The sequence below is a fragment of the Harpia harpyja genome, chromosome 14, assembly GCF_026419915.1.
Source record: "Harpia harpyja isolate bHarHar1 chromosome 14, bHarHar1 primary haplotype, whole genome shotgun sequence".
Taxonomy (NCBI): Eukaryota; Metazoa; Chordata; class Aves; order Accipitriformes; family Accipitridae; genus Harpia; species Harpia harpyja.
The window spans coordinates 26239295-26258568 of record NC_068953.1 but is presented as its reverse complement, the minus strand read 5'-3'; the positions used below and the strand labels follow the sequence as shown (position 1 = coordinate 26258568).

At 38.7% G+C, this 19274-nt stretch overlaps 1 protein-coding gene across 4 annotated transcripts in view; it reads left to right on the top strand.

Annotated features, from left to right (window-relative positions):
- Positions 1-291: 291 nt before the first annotated feature.
- The window catches only part of SH3GL3 (SH3 domain containing GRB2 like 3, endophilin A3), a 57722-nt gene continuing 38739 nt past the window's right edge, over positions 292-19274 (top strand). The window contains exons 1-2 of one of the 4 annotated variants that reach the window (XM_052808445.1): positions 303-472; positions 8947-9100. Coding sequence is in view for 1 of the 4 variants with exons in the window: in XM_052808443.1 (XP_052664403.1) it covers positions 428-472 (45 nt within the window). In the remaining 3 variants the exon portion in view is untranslated. Of the gene's footprint in view, positions 473-3605; positions 3627-7451; positions 7542-8946; positions 9101-19274 lie in introns of those variants that run through there. The other 3 variants (XM_052808444.1, XM_052808443.1, XM_052808446.1) reach the window with 3 other exon arrangements.

The following is a 19274-nucleotide window of genomic DNA, read 5'->3' as shown; positions in this document are numbered from 1 at the left end:
AAATAGGACTAGCTAGACGCAATAAGAGAGCTAACAGGCCTTTTGGTGCTTAAGCAAGTGTCCTGTGACTCGGAGGATGCCCCTGCTGCAGCCGCGGTCCCACCTGCACGCAGGGATCCTTTCGGCTTCCCGTCCCCCGCCCCGTTCCCCTTCTCCGCTGTCTCCATGCAACATCGCAGCGTGGGCGTCGTCGAGCGCTCTCATTTGCATAGCGCCCGCCAGCGGCCAATGGGCCGGCGACTACGGTTCTGTCATTTGCATGGGCCCCGGCGGCGGCCAATGGGGCGGCAGCCGCCGAGCCCGCTTGGAAGGCGATGTTTCCATCTGCGCGGGGCGCCGGGGCTGTAGGTGCGGGTGACACAGCGAGAGGCCGGGCCGGCCGCTCGGCCTGGGCAGCGCCGCCGCCTCGGGCAGCCGCGGGGGAAAGATGTCGGTGGCGGGGCTCAAGAAGCAGTTTCACAAAGCCAGCCAGGTAAGGGGAGCAGTTCCCGGGGCCGGAGCGGCGGCAGAGACCTAGAGGGGGCTTTGCTGTTGATGGGTGGCTCGCCCTGCGCCCGCTCCCGGCCGCCCGCCGCAAGGCGCAGCGGATGCCTCGACCTTCTCCTTCTAGCTGGCGGCATCGCTCTCTGGCACCCCGAGGAGCGTTGACTTCAGCTTTACCTCTGGGTCCTCCCTTTTATTATTGCCTCTTGTGTTGATCCTTACAGGAGAGGGTTGCCTTTCTCCTTCTTTTGCTTGGGGCTTCAGGTCTTTCTCCTAGGTATTAATATTCGTTATTTAATGCTGGGTTTGTGTTTGTACTCCGAGGCCTCAGTTAAAGATACAGGCTGCAGGGTACTAGCTTTCCATAACGAGTTCATTGTGTTGTTCTTCCACAAAGTACTGGTTTATTACCCTACCTGGCATACCGTGTATTTGTCCTATAGGGGGTATCATATGTTTCTAGAGTTTTCCCTCCTTTTCTAGATGCTGTACTCTTATCTTTTCCTGGGTGAACATTCATCTTTTCCTGACCCTTTTCTCTCCTGTTCTCTTTTCTGATGTGCTTCTCTTTAATACTTTCACTGATTTCTCTTAAGAGAGAAACCCCTTTCTGTCAGGCAGGTGGACTGGTTGCATTACATAGCATGATAGTGCTGACCCAAAGCCCCACGTTGGTATGGTAGCTTCAGGAAGTGGCAGCGGTGGGATTCTTCTCGCCGAAGATGTTTGGAAGCCTCAGATGCTTTGCTTGCTTATTCTAAGCCTGAGAGATCTGTATTTCTATTGGTTCTCATTAATAATAATGGTAATACTGAAATTAGCGTCTGTAACCTATTCAGTCAGATGGGACAGCTGTTCTTGTCTTGGTGAGAGTGGAGAAAATAAAGGTTCATTGAGTGCTTAGCTGTCATCTTTGTAGGTCCTCCTTCAGATATTTGGCTTGTCAGCAGCCCAAATGCAGAATGTGCACTTTGGATATAGATGCTAAATATTTTTATCTAATGCTTATTTTCAATAGTGTTCTTTCTTTCATGTTATGTACTTATCTTGAAAAATGTCACGAATCTGTATCCTTCAGTTAACTTTCACTGTCCCTTTGAGAAAATGTGGGACTTCCAGGGTAAACAAATCCAAGGATAATTTATAAAAGGTTTTGGCATGTTTTGCACCTAACTTACGCTGGTAAGTGATGCAGCCTTTGCTATGGTGAGTTTGTAACTCAAGAAACAGAAGGTATTTAACTGAGGAAGTTAGAGAGGTAACCACAACAAGTGCTGTCTCATCTAGCAACTGGTAACAGTGCAAGTTGCTTAATCCTGCCCGGATGTCAGGTAAACATTAAAAAAAAAAAAAAAAAAAAAAAGGAGGGAGGGAATCTGATAAAGGTAGTACTAATGGCAAAAAGGAACAATAGAATATATTGAAGTTGACTGTACATTTATTGAAAAGTTGTGGTATGGCTTCCAGTATTCGTGACAGTGAGGAACTGCCATGCATAACTCAGATAATATTCTTCTCGGGGTGGGCCAAAGGTAAAGTTTCCACTTATTTTCAAATGCAGGACTGAGCAAGGAATTCAAAGTAAGTTGACGCAAAAAGGCTCTCTTCAGGGAAAGAAAGACTGTTTAGTAGGAGATTAATGTGCAGGAAAAAGATACTGGAATTGGATTTTTTCGGTGCTTGAAGAAACACAAGACACTTCTTAAGAGCTCATTCTGGAACAATTCAGATAAGATGTTGGTCAAAGTAGTAGTGGAAAAAATAACAGAAGAAATAGCATGTATAGAGTTGATCAAAAACATCCAGGTCTAAATAACTGATCTGTTTATCTCTGACACACAGACACACAGTCATGTCCATATGCATAAAGGTATGAACTAAACAATTGTTGAAACTAAAAAAAATAAAGTAGAACATGCAAAATGGAAATATTGGCAATCCATCTTTTAGCTAAATTCTTTTACAAAAATGCTAAAACAAGCAAATGCAGAGCATGAAAGAGGTATTTCTCAACAGAACATTTGTTAAATATCTTAAGTACTGTAGGATCTACTTAAGGAGACTTATACCTTTGTGTATTGAATGGATGAAGGATGCCAAGGGTAACTGTTAACAGCAGAGACAGGCATTGCTTGGGGAAAGAATGAAATTAATTCCTTTAGTGTTCCCAAAGGAGAATGGGGGCAGATGACAAAAACTGGCAAATTTCCCGGAGGACACTGAGGAATACTGAAGGGAATGAGACTTGTGCCAGGACATGTGATTAAGGAATAAGAATAATATTTGAAGGCTGACAGAACCTAAAGACAAAAAATCTGAAGGGTGAAGCAAGTGGTTTAAGATAGTCTGTATTTAACAATTCATTCAGAAGTGGGAAGAAATATCAAAGAAGTTACAAGATCCATATATTTTCAAAAGATACTATTTCCATGTTAAAATACATTTCTGTTCAACTGAAATAAACCACAATTTTAACTGAAATATAGAGTAATATAGATATATAGTTATAGAAAGATTAAGTAAAATAAAATAAATGGAGTTATTCTGTAACTCTGTACACTCTAGCTGAACCACTTAACTGTTGCAGAACTGTTTGCAAAAGAAATGCATTTTGGTTTTGTTTTTGTAAAAAGCCTGCCTCTTCTGTGTGTCTTTATGTACAGCTTTTGTGTTAACTGGCGGTGATCACCTTTGTGTGTAGGCTTAGTTTAGAGATTCCAGGAAAAAAGCAAACAATACTTACGATTTTATACATGCAGTTGGGGTTTCTGAGATGTTTGGTGCGTGTCAGCTTGATTTATCTAAAGTTACGGTTAAGTAAATAAGTGTTTGCTTTATAAAAGGTCAGCAGCTAACTTGTTATGGTTACTAAAGCCATCACCAAAATCAGGCATGACATGCTATTGCAGACTTGGTTGGTGTATTAAAAAGTCACTGTGTGTCTGTTTGTAATCCATTAATTCACAGTGAGTGATCTTGATGGTTTTCTCCTAGAATTTTTTACCCAATTGTATTTTTTTTTTCCACTGAAAACAGCGCATGTGTATACGTTTTCACCAAAGTATCTGGTAGTGAGATTCAGAAGACAACTGTTGAGTTATGAGCATCTGTTGGAATTACTGCAGTAAAGTCTGCACCCCAGAGTGAGTGGCATTTTAACTATTTTTCTATATATTCCAATATATAAAGCTGCAATTCTACTCCATTATCTGTACCCTAATAATTGCTTCCTCTGGCATCACAGAACTGATAGACCCAAAGCTTATATATAACCCAAAGGTTATATATCTGTTATGTAATAGATAATAGCTTTCAAGTACACTAGAGTTTTCTTTACTATGCTTCTTATTTAGGTTATAAGTTTAAATTGAAACACTCAAGTGGACTGGAATGAGGATGGCTTCCATTCTGTCCATTTAATATCAGCAATGATCCCTTGAGTATAACTCTTTTGACTAATGAAATACCAAGCAGAACCTGTGTGGCGCCTTACCACCTCTCACTAGCTGGTAAGTGAGGGCAGGCTGCTTCTCAGAGCTGATTAACTCATGTGCAAGTCTCATGGAATTAGCTTTTTTTCTGTTTTCTAATGTATTTTCAAATAGAGGTTTTTTTTAATTAGCCTTTAGGGAGCTCTGTTCGTGATGAAAATTTGTCTCCTGTCACTTTCAGCCTCTGACATATCTTATCTGTTTTCCTGTTTTCAGTTTGAAATGTTTTGATGTAGGTGGGTGTATCTCTGCCTACTGTTTTTGTAGGCCTTGTTCTCATGGTGGTTGTGCATGTGGGATAACCCAGATGGTGGGAGGACTGCATCTTCTGATGCATACTGGGAGTATTTTTAGAGTGGTGTTACTGTTTAGAAAAGCAGTAAGTAGAGAGTGAATAAGAAAGCCTTAATAGGCAGCAGATGCTATTATAATTTCTGCTGTGCTCTAAAGCTGTAGCCAGGCTATTATCTCTGTGTAAAGATACATGATTTTTCAAAGTAGTTCGATGCTAGTGAGCTGAGAGCTTCCCTCCCTTAGGGTGTTTTGAAAGCTTAGCCATGATGCTGGCATAGGAAATCTGCTGTTGACCTTAAATTCACATATTTGTGTCTTTTTTTTTTTTTTTAATTAATTGTAGCTAAAGTCTGTGTACAGCAGCAGTCTCATTATCAACAGCTTATTCATAGTGTATTTCTTAGGCTTAGCTTCTCAGCAGTAGTAGAAATTAATACTTTTTTGAGGAAACACATGACTGCCAATTACTGTGAATAACTTATTTGTAATGTAGGCATCAACAGTTATTGTTAGCCTATGCAGACTGGTTTCTTAAAGCTTCTCCTATTGTCAGTGAAGGAGAGGCTCCCAGACAGTGTGAATCAGGAGCTGGCTCTATTGTCTATAGATAGAGCCTAAGGGTGGGCAGATTTTCTAACGAAAACAACTAAAATGTGTTACAACTTTTTTGCCTTCTAAAAGTGATTTAACCTAGTGTAATAAAGTATATGCTCTGTGCTTTCATCTCCTCATATGCTGAATGGCATTTGTCTTTTCAAGTACTGCATCTTTTTTTAGAAATTTTTTTTTCTATTTTTTAAATTTTTTTAAAAACTTTTGACTATCACCAACAGTTGCAGGAATGCTTCTTCTCCTCTCCCAGATTTCTGCTTTTACTCCATTGATTTATGTGGCATTTTGATCCAGTCTGTTGGAATGAAGACCAGATCAGAATCAAGACCTTCTTGTTCCTCAGACAGAATAAGTGTTGTGATTGGGTTTTGTTGTGGTTGGTTTTTTTTAATTCTCCTGACTATTTTTCTTTTCTCTTATGTTGTAAATGAATGATACTAGCCTAGACATAATATTTAAGCCTTTTTTTTAAAGTCCATGTTGACATTGAGTTAATACCAAAAAACTTTATTTACACGAGTGCTTGTTAGCAAAGGAGGTACTTCGGTAAACTGAGGAAGAGACAAACTCTGTACAAAGAGAACCTGAACTTGCCAGTGAGACATGAAAAGAAACTCTGTATTTACTATGTGCAGATATATTTCTTTCCCAGGACTATTAGCTGTTATCATACAGTCTGTTAGAGATACTGCCATTTCACATCTAACTTGTATTGGGCATGATGAATCCAAGACCTAGTAGAGAGCGAGCTTCTATCCTGTTCCTAGTTTTTATTGGATAATTGGATGTACTCTTTTGCAAATCTTACAGAATTGTGGGGGTAGGATGGTGGTGAAAAGGACATTAGAATTTAGTTTATTGTCTGAGATGTTTTGAAATGGATAATTATACTTCTTATACGTGTTTCAGAAAGGAGAGTAAACCCTCAGCCACTGGCAAGGAAAAAAAATAACATTCCTCTATCCTCTATGTATATGTAGATTTCTAATTAGACGCTATCCTTTGTCTTTACCTGTGTCATGGCTAGAGACTGTTGTTACGCAATCCAGTAATTATAAAACTATAATGTAGACTATACACTGTTCATCTTAAATTTCTAAGATGATGTGAGAAGAGACCAAGGGTTTGTGTAAATCTTTGAAGACTTGTTAGTTCATGGAGTATTTGTTGAGTTTTTTTGTGATTTTTTTTTTTGGTTTTTTTTTTTCTTTTTAGGTGGAAGACAGTGCTTGCAAAAGGAGAAGTCCTCATTTTGCACTTTCTTTCGAAGCAAAATTATAAATAAAAGGGAGGGAAAAGTGATCCTGTAGCAAAGATCAGCATGGATTTGGGGGAGGGGGTTGCTGTGGAGTAAGGGGCAGTAATCTGCACTTCACTCCTCTTCCTTTGGCATTAGAAAGGTGTCGTGGTTTAACCCCAGCCAGCAACTAAACACCACGCAGCTGCTCACTCACTCCCCCCCCCCCCCCCCAGTGAGATGGGGGAGAAAATCGGGAAAAGAAGCAAAACCCGTGGGTTGAGATAAGAATGGTTTAATAGAACAGAAAAGAAGAAACTAATAATGATAATGATAACACTAATAAAATGACAACAGCAATAATGAAAGGATTGGAATGTACAAATGATACGCAGTGCAATTGCTCACCACCCGCCGACCGACACCCAGCCAGTCCCCCGAGCGGCGAATCCCTGCCCCCCACTTCCCCGTTCCTATACTGGATGGGACGTCACATGGTATGGAATACCGCGTTGGCCAGTTTGGGTCAGGTGCCCTGGCTGTGTCCTGTGCCAACTTCTTGTGCCCCTCCAGCTTTCTCACTGGCTGGGCATGAGAAGCTGAAAAATCCTTGACATTAGTCTAAACACTACTGAGCAACAACTGAAAACATCAGTGTTATCAACATTCTTCGCTCTGAACTCAAAACATAGCACTGTACCAGCTACTAGGAAGACAGTTAACTCTATCCCAGCTGAAACCAGGACAAAAGGCTAACTCACTTAATTTTGAGTTAAATAGCTGCTTTTGGTTGTGCAGCCCACCCTGCTTACGCTGAAGCTTGCTTCCTGGCACCAAAGTACTGGGCTAATAGGTAGGAAATAGGAAGACGGTTTCTTGTGGCATGGAGGTGATTTTCAATATTAAAAAATATATCTGATAGAGTTGGGAGAAGGGGGAAACTAGCTCTTGAGATTTAGGTTTACAGTTATATTTACAATTGTATTTATCACCTGCTAAGTAGCCTGCCAGTAAGGCATAACTGTAGCAAAAAGAAACTTCGAGTGCTTCAGTCAGCCTACAGATTAGCAGAAGATAGCAATCATATGCCTCTGCAACCTTTAACAATGCAGGCCTCAAAGCTTGCGATAGATGGATCATAATGCTGTAAATTGGGAATCTAGCAGAGGTGCAGCTACAGTTTGGAAGGAGGTTAGTTATATTTTACACATAAAATATTTATATATAAAAGTCTGAATGGCGTTGCAATAGAAAATAGTATAGCATAATGGAATGGAAACTGAACTTTCTCCTTGAATGCATCTCCTTTTATAGATTCTTGGCTTTGCCGAAGAGTTTTGCACAGGCATCCTGAAAGTTCGAGTGAGAGCTGGCGCTCCATCCTTAACTCATGCTGTTGCCTGAGTCATTGCGGCACATGCTGGGTAATATATTGCAGTGCAGTCTCTTGAGAATCCTGCAATGCTGAAAAACAAATAGACAAGTGAAGCACAGCAACAGCATTGCATTAAGATTTTCTTTAGCATTGTTTGCTATGTGTTACTCGAAGTTGCTTAAATATCTTGAACATACATTTCTACCAAGAAGTTGCATTCCTGTACAGAATTTGGGACAGACTTTATAATGTACATATAGGAGGACAAATTCTGCTTAGTTACACTGCTAGAAATCTGGGATGACTCAATGAAGGGTCTCTTGCATAGGAATGCGCAGCATAATTGTATAACTGGGAACAGAATCTGGCCTATAAATCCTCAGTCCAAGTGCTTGCTTCCTATTAAGATAAGAAAGTTGTATATATTCAGTGGCACAATATAGCTGCAGTTCCAGAACAACTAGTGCTGAAGAATAGAAGTGTTTTTAATACAATGTTTTGTCTGTTGTGCCATCCAAACACCAACACTTTCTGTAAGCATGAATGAAATTCAAGTTACAAAATGTGTCCCATTCTTCATACCTTCTGTAAGAACCCTGTAAACCCCAAACTTTGTCTTGTAATGATATTGTTAAGAACAAACTGCTTCTATTTATGTTAATGCCACTTTCACTCCAGTGTATTGCAAGTCTAATTCTGTACTGTGTTGTGTTCTCATTGTTCGTGTCTTTCCTGTTCGTGGAAAGGAAGCCACTGCTGGAGTTTTATGACTAGTTGAGAATTGAAGATGCAGGTTTTAACAATACTTTTAACAAGTCCAATTAGAAAAGGGCTATCAAATGATAGATTACACCTCGCATTCTATTTTCTAGAGCCCTAGTGTCCTATCACTGTGTACATGTTTCTATTATTAAAGTTATTAAAAGTTACATGCATTGATGGGAGAATATACCAGTTGATTTCCTGCAACATCTCAAATATCAGCAGCTGTGTATGTGAAACACAAAAATAACTTGGCCTTACATGCTTTCTATTCAAGGGAAAATGCCAAGCCTCTGATGAGAATTAATTCTGTTTCTGTACTACCCTAATTAAATTACTTTTTTGATACTGTACCTGTGTTTAATGAACTGCAACGAGTGCAGTGAAATTAGCCTGGTTAGGAACTGAACATGATTATAAGAATCCAGGACTCAAAGGAAATCAAGGGTTTCTAAAATTCTGTTTTCTATGATTGGCAGTATTTCTGTGCTTGTGCAGTCAGGTTACAGATCTAAGGTGAAAAAGTGAGGAAAATATTTTTAATTTTTTTTTTTTTTTTTACAAAGCAAAAAAGAAATAAAATACTAAAAACAAGTATAAATGGTGCTAGGTAGTAACAGCCCCTTTATTCCCTTGTGAGTGCTTTGCAAATGCAGGTAGGTCTTACTGTTCCCGTTCTTTTTTTTTTACAGATGCAAATAAAAAAGGTACTTGAAGGTGACCTGACTTCAAGGTTAAGAAGTTGGTCAGTGGCAGAACCAAAAGTAGATTATGTGTTTCCAGACTATAGATGCAATGTCCAGTCATTAGAAATTCTGCTTTCAAACTTTGTTGGGGTTTGAAAAGGTGCGTAGAAGAACCATGTCACATTCACTGTGGTTTTGTTTGTTTTTTTTTTTAATTTTCTTTTATTTTGCATAAGGTGTATGAATAAATATGAAATGTAGGTATGAGTTTGGATTAAAGCTTCCATATAAATGTGGTATAATTCCACTGACTCAAAGTTCAGCAGGGCTGAACATGGTATGTTCACTTTACTGTTTTTAATACCCCTCTGGAACAGGCAAGCATGTTTTAGAAACTAAGATTTTCAGGTACAAATACCTCCCCAGCAGAGAATAAGTGGGGGGAAAAATTTACTTAGTGCCATAAATAAGATTTGGGATTGGAGGTCAGAAAGGCATTGTTTTGATTCAGAATTGTGAATTTCCCTTTCACAGTCCTGTTGAGAGCGCTAGAAAGTGAAATTTGGTGCCTGTGCCGTATGACAGTATGCACACTCAGAGAAAGCCACAGGCATGGGAGCGCTTTCTCTTTCCCGCGGAGAATGTAGCACCTGTCAGCTTGGCATCTGGGTCACAGTAGATGTGTGCATGGTGGGAGGGGAAGAAGCCCCGTTAGAGTAAATTATTAATCAAAGACTATAACTTTTCATCAATTCAGAGCCAGCAGTTCCAGTTTGCTGTGCAGAAATTCCTTCCAAAGAAAATAGTAAGATTTTTAAAGACATTGGGATGAATTCTGCTTTTGGTGTAAGAGGCTTGGATGTCTGCCTGGGGGCACTGGAACATAGCAACTGATACTTACCTTTAAGATTAACTGTTTATTGTTTTATGGCTTTAGCATCTGAATACTCCCTACCTGTTGTTTTTTTTCCCTGTAAGTTGTAGTAACCACCTAAAATGACTTTGTTGGTGTTGGAGGTGGGGCTTTGGTTTTTGTTCACTTTTTCGGGAGGGTGGGGAGAGCTAGCAAAACTTACTCACTTCTGTGGTCTGTCCTACAGGTCTCCATGTGCTCAAAGACCACTGACATTGCTCCTCAGTGGAACTTTCCCTTCCTTGTACTGTTAAATCTAAGTTTATGTTGGTGTCTGTCGCAGTATTTTAATTTATTGGGAAGGAAAACTTCTGTGGTGAACAGTAGGAAAGAGATGCACACAAACACAGGTGAATTGTAAGCTTAGGCAGGAAGGGGGTTACTTGCAGAAATACCTTCATATTTGAGGAAATATGTTGCAAAAGAGACTCCAAGATAACTTTGTCTTCAGTGGATACTTTCTCTCATCAGTAGTTATGCTCTATAGGTTTTTCTGAAACTGTACACTTGGTTACTGCTTTCATTTATTCTGACTGGGCCAGGTACAGGAGCGCTACTCAAAAAGGGGCTGAAGGCACTGATAAACCCCAAAGTTGCTCAACTGCCAGACTTGTAAATGGTTGATGCTGGAGCATGGTGGATGGTTGCCCCTGTGCGTATGTGTAGTACCAGCAGATAAGATGGAGGAGGTACTCATCCTTTGTACACCTGTAAGAAACAAGAGGAAACTCAGTTTGGCTGCTTGCGTTTACGTCAGGAGCTTCTGTGCCTGATTCTTCAAGAAATTAGGTGTGCAGTTTGCAAACCTGTTCTGTGACACAGATTGAGGAGAATGTTTAGTGTGGGGAAGACTATCAGAAAATGGTGATAAATTGGCTTTGGCTACCTGTATGAATATACTGTGAAGAAAGTTGGCTCTTACTTTTCAGTGATTTCTGTGACTTTTTTATTTTTGTTTTGTTGCAGTCTCTGACACTTTGTCATCTCTGTTCCATTTGCCATTACACACGTGATTTCTTTTTAGAAGTTAGTTGTCCCAACTTCATGCTGCCATTTAATATGCTGTCTTGGGGAGAATCCTTTGTTTCCCTTCCATTATGTAAAACTATTGTAATTACACAAGAACTCAGAGTATCTTTTCAACTGAGTGTATTTTTCTGGGATTCCCTCATACACTTAGAGGGAGTGTAGCCTTTTATATCAGTGAAATGGATCTTGCATGATTTCTACAAAGTATTTTTCTTTTTTTTTTTTTACATATTAGTAAATTATCTTGTATGTTTAGTCATTGATATATTTGATATGGTCATACGCCATTAAGATTTCCTCCATTTAGATATTCTTTGTTTATAATGATGCACTTTCATTGAGATAAACAATAAAAAATTATATTCTGGATCTATTTAGGTGGTGGGGAAAAAAACCCCAAGCAGTTTCTATTTGAGGTCTTATGATTGCTGTGAGTCGCCAAAAATATATTTGGGACATGAGAAAGCTTTTGACTAAAGGCTTAGTTCAGTTGTCCCACTGAAATCAGTTGAAGGAGAGACAGTGAACACTAGAATTTGAGGTGAGCATGCTATCGTATACTAGAAATATTCTCTGCTTTTTACTTTCTCAACTCTCATCAGGTTGCTTTGGTGGAATTGCTGAGCCCCCAAAATAATCTGTAAAACAAGGATGTAAATAAGGGAATACAAATGGAAAGGAAAACAGAAGCATCTACAGTTAGAGATTTGGCCCAACCTAAATGTCTGTTAGTGTAATTTCCCAAAGACAATGTGTTCTTGTTTATTAGTGTGATGAAATCTATGATCTATCTTCAAAAGTCAGGATCCCATGGATTTATCTGCTAGAGAGTCATGAAATTACCTACGGAATTGTCTGCTATAGAGTCATGAAATTACAACTGTGTCCATCTGGCCTAAGAGCTGTGGTCTGTGCGGGTTGAATGAAGCAGGTCTTTGCAATATTCTGTTGCCAGTTGTGGCTAAACGCGAGGTCACTAGGCTTCAGCAGCTTTTTTGATGCGACTTGTTTGTGGTAGAGGAATATTTTTCCTGTTTCCAGCTTCTTTCTAAAGGTGAAACAAAGGACTTTTTTCAAGGTGGTTTTAGTTTTATGCAAAATCTGTTCAACAGTTTGAAGTGTGTATGTATATATTTTTACAGTTAATATAATACCAGTGAAATCTTGAAATGCGTTGGAATTTTAAAATCCCTAATGCTAATAAGAGTGAACTGTCTTACCTCTCTCTGCCTCTGAAAGTTCTGGGCCCCAGTTTTCCTGTGGGTAAATGGAAATTGATGACAGTACTTCCATTATTATGTATAAACATAGTATATATTTATATATGACCTGTATTTCCTCCCCCACTTTCTTTAAGCCTTTGGACAGAAAAAATGCCTTGTAGATAGCCTCTGCCCAAAATGTATTTGCAAGACAGAAAGCAAAAAATCTGCTCCTCAGTTTCTAGACTTACATGTCTGAGCAAACATTGCTTACAGAAGAACTGAGAATTCACTGTGTGGAATCACACTTGCCCTGAGCAGTACTGCCCTGGGTTGCTGACTCTCTGTCAAAGGTCTAGGTTGAATTACATGGTTTCTTTATCAGATATATTTGCAGCTTCTTATGTTGCTGCTTTGACATTACTTTCGTGGAAACACTCTTTAGAGCTTCTTCATTAGTTATTGTTGTACTTCTGAGTTCTAGTCAGATTGGTGTGGGATTGCAGAAATTAAGCCTTTCTGTGTGGGATTGCACCCTTCTGCAAAGAAGAAAGAACAAGTTAAGACCAAGAAGTCTTGTGCTATTGATAGCTTGCATAACAGATTTGTAACGTTGCACTTAGCACCTCTTTGTCTATCAGCACATTTGGGAAGCAGCCAGAAGACTAGTATGGCTCACTCTATCTGATGAACAAAAAGTTCGTTTATACAAGGGGAAAAGATGCACATAAATAGAGCTACTCTTGCACAAAAGTACTAATGCTTCTGGGAATTGTGCTTTTTTTTTTAATTATATCAAATTAATCATCTTAATCAATGTTAAGAAAATGAGGAAATTATTTTGTAAAAAAAAAAAAAAGTCAAACTTTATGAACTCATCTTGCCAAGTGTCAATTTCTGTGATACCTTATTCAAAATTATACAAAATTCAAAAAATGATAGTTTTTGAAAAGCATAGTTTCAGGTGGAAGAAGATTGTTTATGAAGATTGTATGTATTCTTTTGGAACATTACTTATTTTATGATCCAAAATAGTGATTGCTTGCCTTGTTAATTACTTTTCATAGTGTATCGTCTAAGTTATTCCTTCAGTGATGTTCAGTTGTTGCCAATGTATTTGAGACTGAGTAAATTTTATGTTTTATTCATCACCTGGAACATGTAAAATACACCAAATGGACTGTCTTTGCATCAGTACTTTGACATATATGAAGCCTTGACGCTAATTCTAGTAATGCATATTATTATTCTAGCAGGTGACTGAAATAAATACACGGTCTGGCCAATTACTGTTCTAGATTAGTACAAAAGAAAACTCAGTTTTTGTCAACTTGCCAGTTATTTTCTAAATTCAAGTGACTTACATATACAAAAAATGCAAGTGTTGGTATACCAGTTGTAATTACTACTCAGAAAATACTGCTGTGCAAAAGCATGTGTGTAATTCTTTTCCTCTTCTAGTACTCCTGGAAGCTTATATCTTTCTGTGTGTTTAATGCAGTTATAAGGATGCATTCAGTACATTCACAAGGATTGCTCAAAATAGCATTCATATATTATAAAAAAATATTCAATTCCTTTATTTCCATAATCCAAAAAGTAACTGTAAAATGAATCGGGTACTGCAGACACTGTTGGAACCCCTGTCAGTTAGGGCTTTAATTTATGCACGTCATTCTACATGGCACATCTTAAAGGGGTTGAAAGCAAATCTTGCTTTTGTTGGTTCTTACTTTTTTCAAGCAGTAATTTCAAATTTTGGGAAACTCTGTGATTCTGTATACTATGCAATTTAGTGTATTAATAATGAAGAAAACATTTCTATATGTGTATTCTTATCATATATATTTGATCTAGATTTAAAGGGCCATATCTAATGCTCTGTTTTGTATGAAGAATGCAAGGATCATGACATTTTCATTGCCAGTTAGTTCGTTGGTGATTGAGATTTGCCCTTCAGTGATCTCTTCAGCTGTGGTTAAAGTTTCCTGTTTCATGGAACTTGGCTTGTTTTTGCTACTGGTGGATGTACTGCCTTTTTTGTAGGAATTTTTTGCTGCAGAGCCATGTGCCAGTACAGAGGAGGACAGTGCCTTTTGGCCTCATTCATACCAGTGCTTCAGAGCTTGGAGATTTCTGCAGAGGTCTGTGTTCTGTGTGTAAAGTATGCTTGGAAAATTTTTCCAGTTTTCTCTGTCATTTGTTTAAAGGTGGAATTTGGTAAAGTTTGATGATGATGAAATAGAGACAATCCTGTGTACATGCTGAGGGAGTTTTTTTTCTGTCCCCATGGATGAAGTCTTCAGTGCTGCTGTTACTGCTTAGAAAGAATTGTGCCTCATGGAGATTCAGGACAGTGCATGTCTGTCTTATAAGTGTGGCTGGGAAGCCCTATTATCCCCAACTGCATTTTAGTTTGTGGTGTTGCATAACATGTTGCTGCCTAAAACCACTAGTATGTTTTGAAATGGAGTTATGAAAATAAGCCAAAAATGTACAGTGACTTCCTCTCCAGACTAGTCACAGTGAACACAGTGATGAAAATAATATTTTTTTTTTTTTTCCGCTGTGATACTTGGAGTTTTTCATTTTCTGTTAAGTGAATGAAGGGAGCATGGATTATTAAAAACTTGCAGATACAGAAGGGTATTTGAGACTTGATTGTTCCATTTAGATTTTGCAACTCATGATGAGCACAGGTTGCATTAGCAAAGAGAGTAAGGTATCTTAAGTCCTTTTGTTCTTCCCATGGATATCGTTGCTAAGGGTCTCACATGAATCCCAGTGAAGTCAGCAGTGCTGCAGAGCTGCTGGGAGCACATTGTTGGATTTTTCAAAATATTCAACTAATGAGACTGTAACACCATTAAAAACTCAGTTGCATTTGTAGTGGACCCAGGAACAGGAAGCACATTACTTCACAGTGCTCTAATGCTGAACATGAACTTAAAGGCTTGTGAAACTGTCAACTAAAATGGCTTAAAAAAAAAAAAAAGAAACAAACAAGAAACCTCTCAAGCAGCGGAGACAAAAAAATCTTGCTGATTCAAAGGGAAAGTGTGCAATCCATGTACAGCAGGAACAGGTGGATTGCATTGAGTAGCAAGTAACAGGGACTGACTGTATGGCAGAAGAACGTGGGTGTTTCACAATGTACTAAAAGCAGTGGAAACTACAGGACTGACTGCTCAAAAAAGTAGGAATGATGCCACTTAAAATAGTGTGCAATAAAAAGGGTAAGAGAAGGAGTTGTCAGTCCATTTTATAGTGACTTAAAATGCACAAGGCTAGTGTAAATGCTAAAAAAATGTAAGCAGTAGTTTATTAACATTGAAGGACAAATCTCTAACTTGATTATATGGGAATGGAATTCCATCAGAATTACTGCCTGATGGAAAGTAGTTTCTGAAAGAGCAATAAATGGAGATTATTTGTCACTTTTCATGCATAGAAGGTAGACTTGCTGATAAACATTATGCTGAAGTGGTGATGAGCAATAGTATGGTAATGTGGGGAGCAGTTAATTCTAAACCAAATCAACAAAAATTATAATTTTGGCCTTCAGTGTATCTGGCTATATACAACTTCTGTTGACAGTCTTGTTGTTCTGCTTCCTCTGTACAGCTCACTTGGGGCTCTGTAGTGGGTGATCTTGACCACATTTTTTTACTGATAATGGATTCACTAAAACTGTCACTTTAAACTATGGCACTGCCAAGGAAGTTTTTACTTCAGATAAATACATAGTTGTATAGTAGCTTTTAAAAACTAAAAATAGTACTCCTAACTATTTGCAGCATATCTTTTAGTCTTAGCAGCTCTTGAGCCTGGACAAATTTAAGAATATTTAACCCAAATACATAAGCTTTGAGCTTAAACCTGTAAATCACCATCAAAAGTACCCATATCTTGTCTACATTATTTCTCCTGTGGTTCATCTGTATTCGTGCTTAAAAGTATTTGCCAGGTAATTTCTAAGATTCGGATTTACTGCTTGTGGTGTTGAATGTATAATGAGATAGGTCTGACTTCAGTGAAGATGATGGAAGTATATTTTGACTTTACAGAAATCAGAATTAGGTTAGCCCAAAAACTGAGTAAAAACCCCTGACTTTTTCCTAGCCCTTACTTTGACAGGGCTCTCTGACATCAGTTGTGATTAAGTGATCTTTTTAGTCTTGCATGTGGGCATTGAGGTTGCGCTCAAGGCATAAAGTCAGGAAGAGGTAGTAGGTGCTTGGTGTCCTGATAAGGAGGCCCAATGTACTCAGCCTTAAAAAAAAATTTTTTTAAAAATTGAACTACAGTTTTGAACAACAGCTGATTTTTATTTAAATGGGTTTTCAATAAAGCCATCTAATAAGCAGAAATCTCTGGTCATGGAAAATACAGGAGGGCAACTAGATAGTCATGCAGTGCACTTAAGTGTTTTCAAGAAGAAAAAATTATTTAAATGTTTTAAGGATTTTAATTGCCTATTCTGCACATGCGAGCTATGAATTATGTGTTGATTGATCTCTATTATTTGAATAACTAGAATTTAATTTTTTGTTTCAAATGATGTAAAAGAAATAACAACACTTGCATGTGTTCATATGTTACTTTAACATAAAAATGTTGCTATTGGCTATTCTGTAACAACTCTAACCAAGTCAGACTTTGTATGGCACCCAGCTACAGGGTAATACACTGGGCTTTGGTTCCATGAAGCCTTGAAGTATTTGCACAGCTTTACATCCATGGATAGCTCTGGCACTGTTCATATGCTGAAAGCTGGCTACACCCTCCTGAGTTCAGGCCTGTGCTATAATCAGTGACTTATTTAATGTAGCTTTTGTGAGAGCCAGTGGGAGCCATCTTTCCTGAATAAGCTAGAGTAGCTTAACCTGAGAAAAGGGTGAAGGATCAATTTTCTGGGATTAGTTCCAGGCCATTGTGCTGGAACTGGTCAGATAATGTTCTGGGAATGTGAAATGCAATAGATTCCTCTTAGAAGCTATGAATCAGAGTAGTGCACTCTTCCAGAACTATGACTGATAATATGCCAACATTTTCTAGAATAAGGCAAAGCATAGTTTTTCACTAGACTGAGTGACAATTGCTAGATGTCATGTGAAGAAGACAGAAATGAAGCGGTATTGAATGGACAAGGTAATGTAAAGCTTACTTTGTTTAGGACAGAGACGTCGTTAAAGAAGTTGGACTACCACAGTGGATGGTTAGATTGTTTTTTGTACTTGTAATTTTCTACTGCATATGCAAGTACTATGTTTATGGAATCAGCTTTAACAGCTGGATGCCATCAGACTGAGGATGCAGTTGTATGGCAACTTGCATCAGCCTAAATCTAGGCCATTGTAACTTCGCTCTACCCTCAGAGTAAGGTCCTGCCCACTTCCTTGAGTTAGCTCTGAGTGCTTGTGTGATCACACACTAAGCTGATAGAGGCAGCTTATGCATCTGGAAATTAACCCAGCTCAAATGTGTGATGAGCTTTCAGGTAGATTAACTCACTGAAGCAGCTCACAGCATCATCGCATGAGAGCTAGTACCAGTGCAAGGGAAGTGGTGGGAATGTCTCAACGGGGTGAAAAAGATTTAGAGAAGGCTAAGCAGCTGTGGAAAAATGAATATGAATATTAGAATGTTTTGTTCACATTCAGAGTAGAATAAACTGTGCTTTGTAAGATATTTTTATCATTGACATTCTGAATGATTAGCCAACAAGAGATCTCTGCCACCAGTTCCCCCTGGTTTTCGTGGTGACTATCATGATTATGATAATCATGTGAGGGCAAACAAAGGAGACAAAAAGATCTCTCCGTATTCCAATAAGCCTGTAGTCCAAACAGGGCAAATGAGTGATTTAAGTATAATGGTGGTCAAACTGGATGTAGGTAAAAGGAATGTTCCCCGTGAAAGTAGCATCTCAAGCCATGTAACCTACAAATCCTTTGAGTCATAGGACTTACACTATCATGGTAACTGAGAACACTGTTGGAGGAGGGGCAGAAAACATACATTTTCTGAGTGGACAAAAGAGTGCTTGTATTTCAGCTGTGAGGAGTAACAGGGGAAGGAAGTTCTGCTCGATGAGAGTGAGGACTAGTGTGACAAATGATGTAGAACTGAGATACAAGTTAGGGTGAAGTTGTAAAAGGATGTTAGAGGTAGCAAGAGGCAAGCTAACAGTAAAAAATAGATGTGGTATAATTTTTCATGTTCTCTCGATATTCTTTGGGCAAAACAGAATGTCATGTGGGACCACTTTGACAATTACATGTTAGCATCTGTAAAAGCAATCTTTAAATTCAGTCATGAGAGATGTCTAATATAGAAACATCTTAAATCACACAGGAGTTGGAGTAAGTAAGAAGACAACATGAAAGGTCTTCATATGACTTGGAAAGGAAGCATGTAAAGGGGGTTATTTAAATCTCTAATTTAAGAGTTTTGTTTTATAGCATAATCACCCTTTCTCATCTTCGCAGTGGGCGATATATGAATATATATGAATATATATATGATTGATATATGAATATGTCAAAAGGAAGCCACACCTTCCTTAAAAGCACAAGAGAACAACTTTAGAAAGAGGGATTGTTTTAAGGCCAAATCAGACTTGTATTGCTGCCAAGTGAATTTTTGCACTAGGAGCTTGTGGAAAGAGGAAGAAGTGTTAATGTGATAACAGCCAGTGGAGCTCACTCTGTGTGTAACTTGTCATTCACAGCTCTAGCTCACCTCCATGCAGAGGAAATGGGACGAAATACTGCCCAGTTGTTACACCTGAAACAAGACATCTAAACAGAGGCAGGAAATGGTTCTGGCAGGGTATGTGCCCAGCACTGAGTCTTGCTGCTCGTGCTTTGTCACCCTGCAGAAGGACTGCCTCTGTGTGATGCACCTACTACCACTACCACCACTGGTCTGCAGTGCTCATGCACATGCTTTCTCAGTGTATTCTGGCTGGATAAGCAAATGCCAAACAGATTGTAGTTTGGAATAAAAATCCCCAAATTTTACTTTTCAGAGAAATTCAGAATGTTTTCTTTAATAAAAGTTTGGAACTGAGCGAGGAGTCAGTGAAATTGGAAAAGTGAGGAAGGATATTAACTAAAGATTTTGTTTTTATTGCCCTTTGATGGCTTTACACTTCTGTTTTTAGGATATGCTCACTTCCACAAACA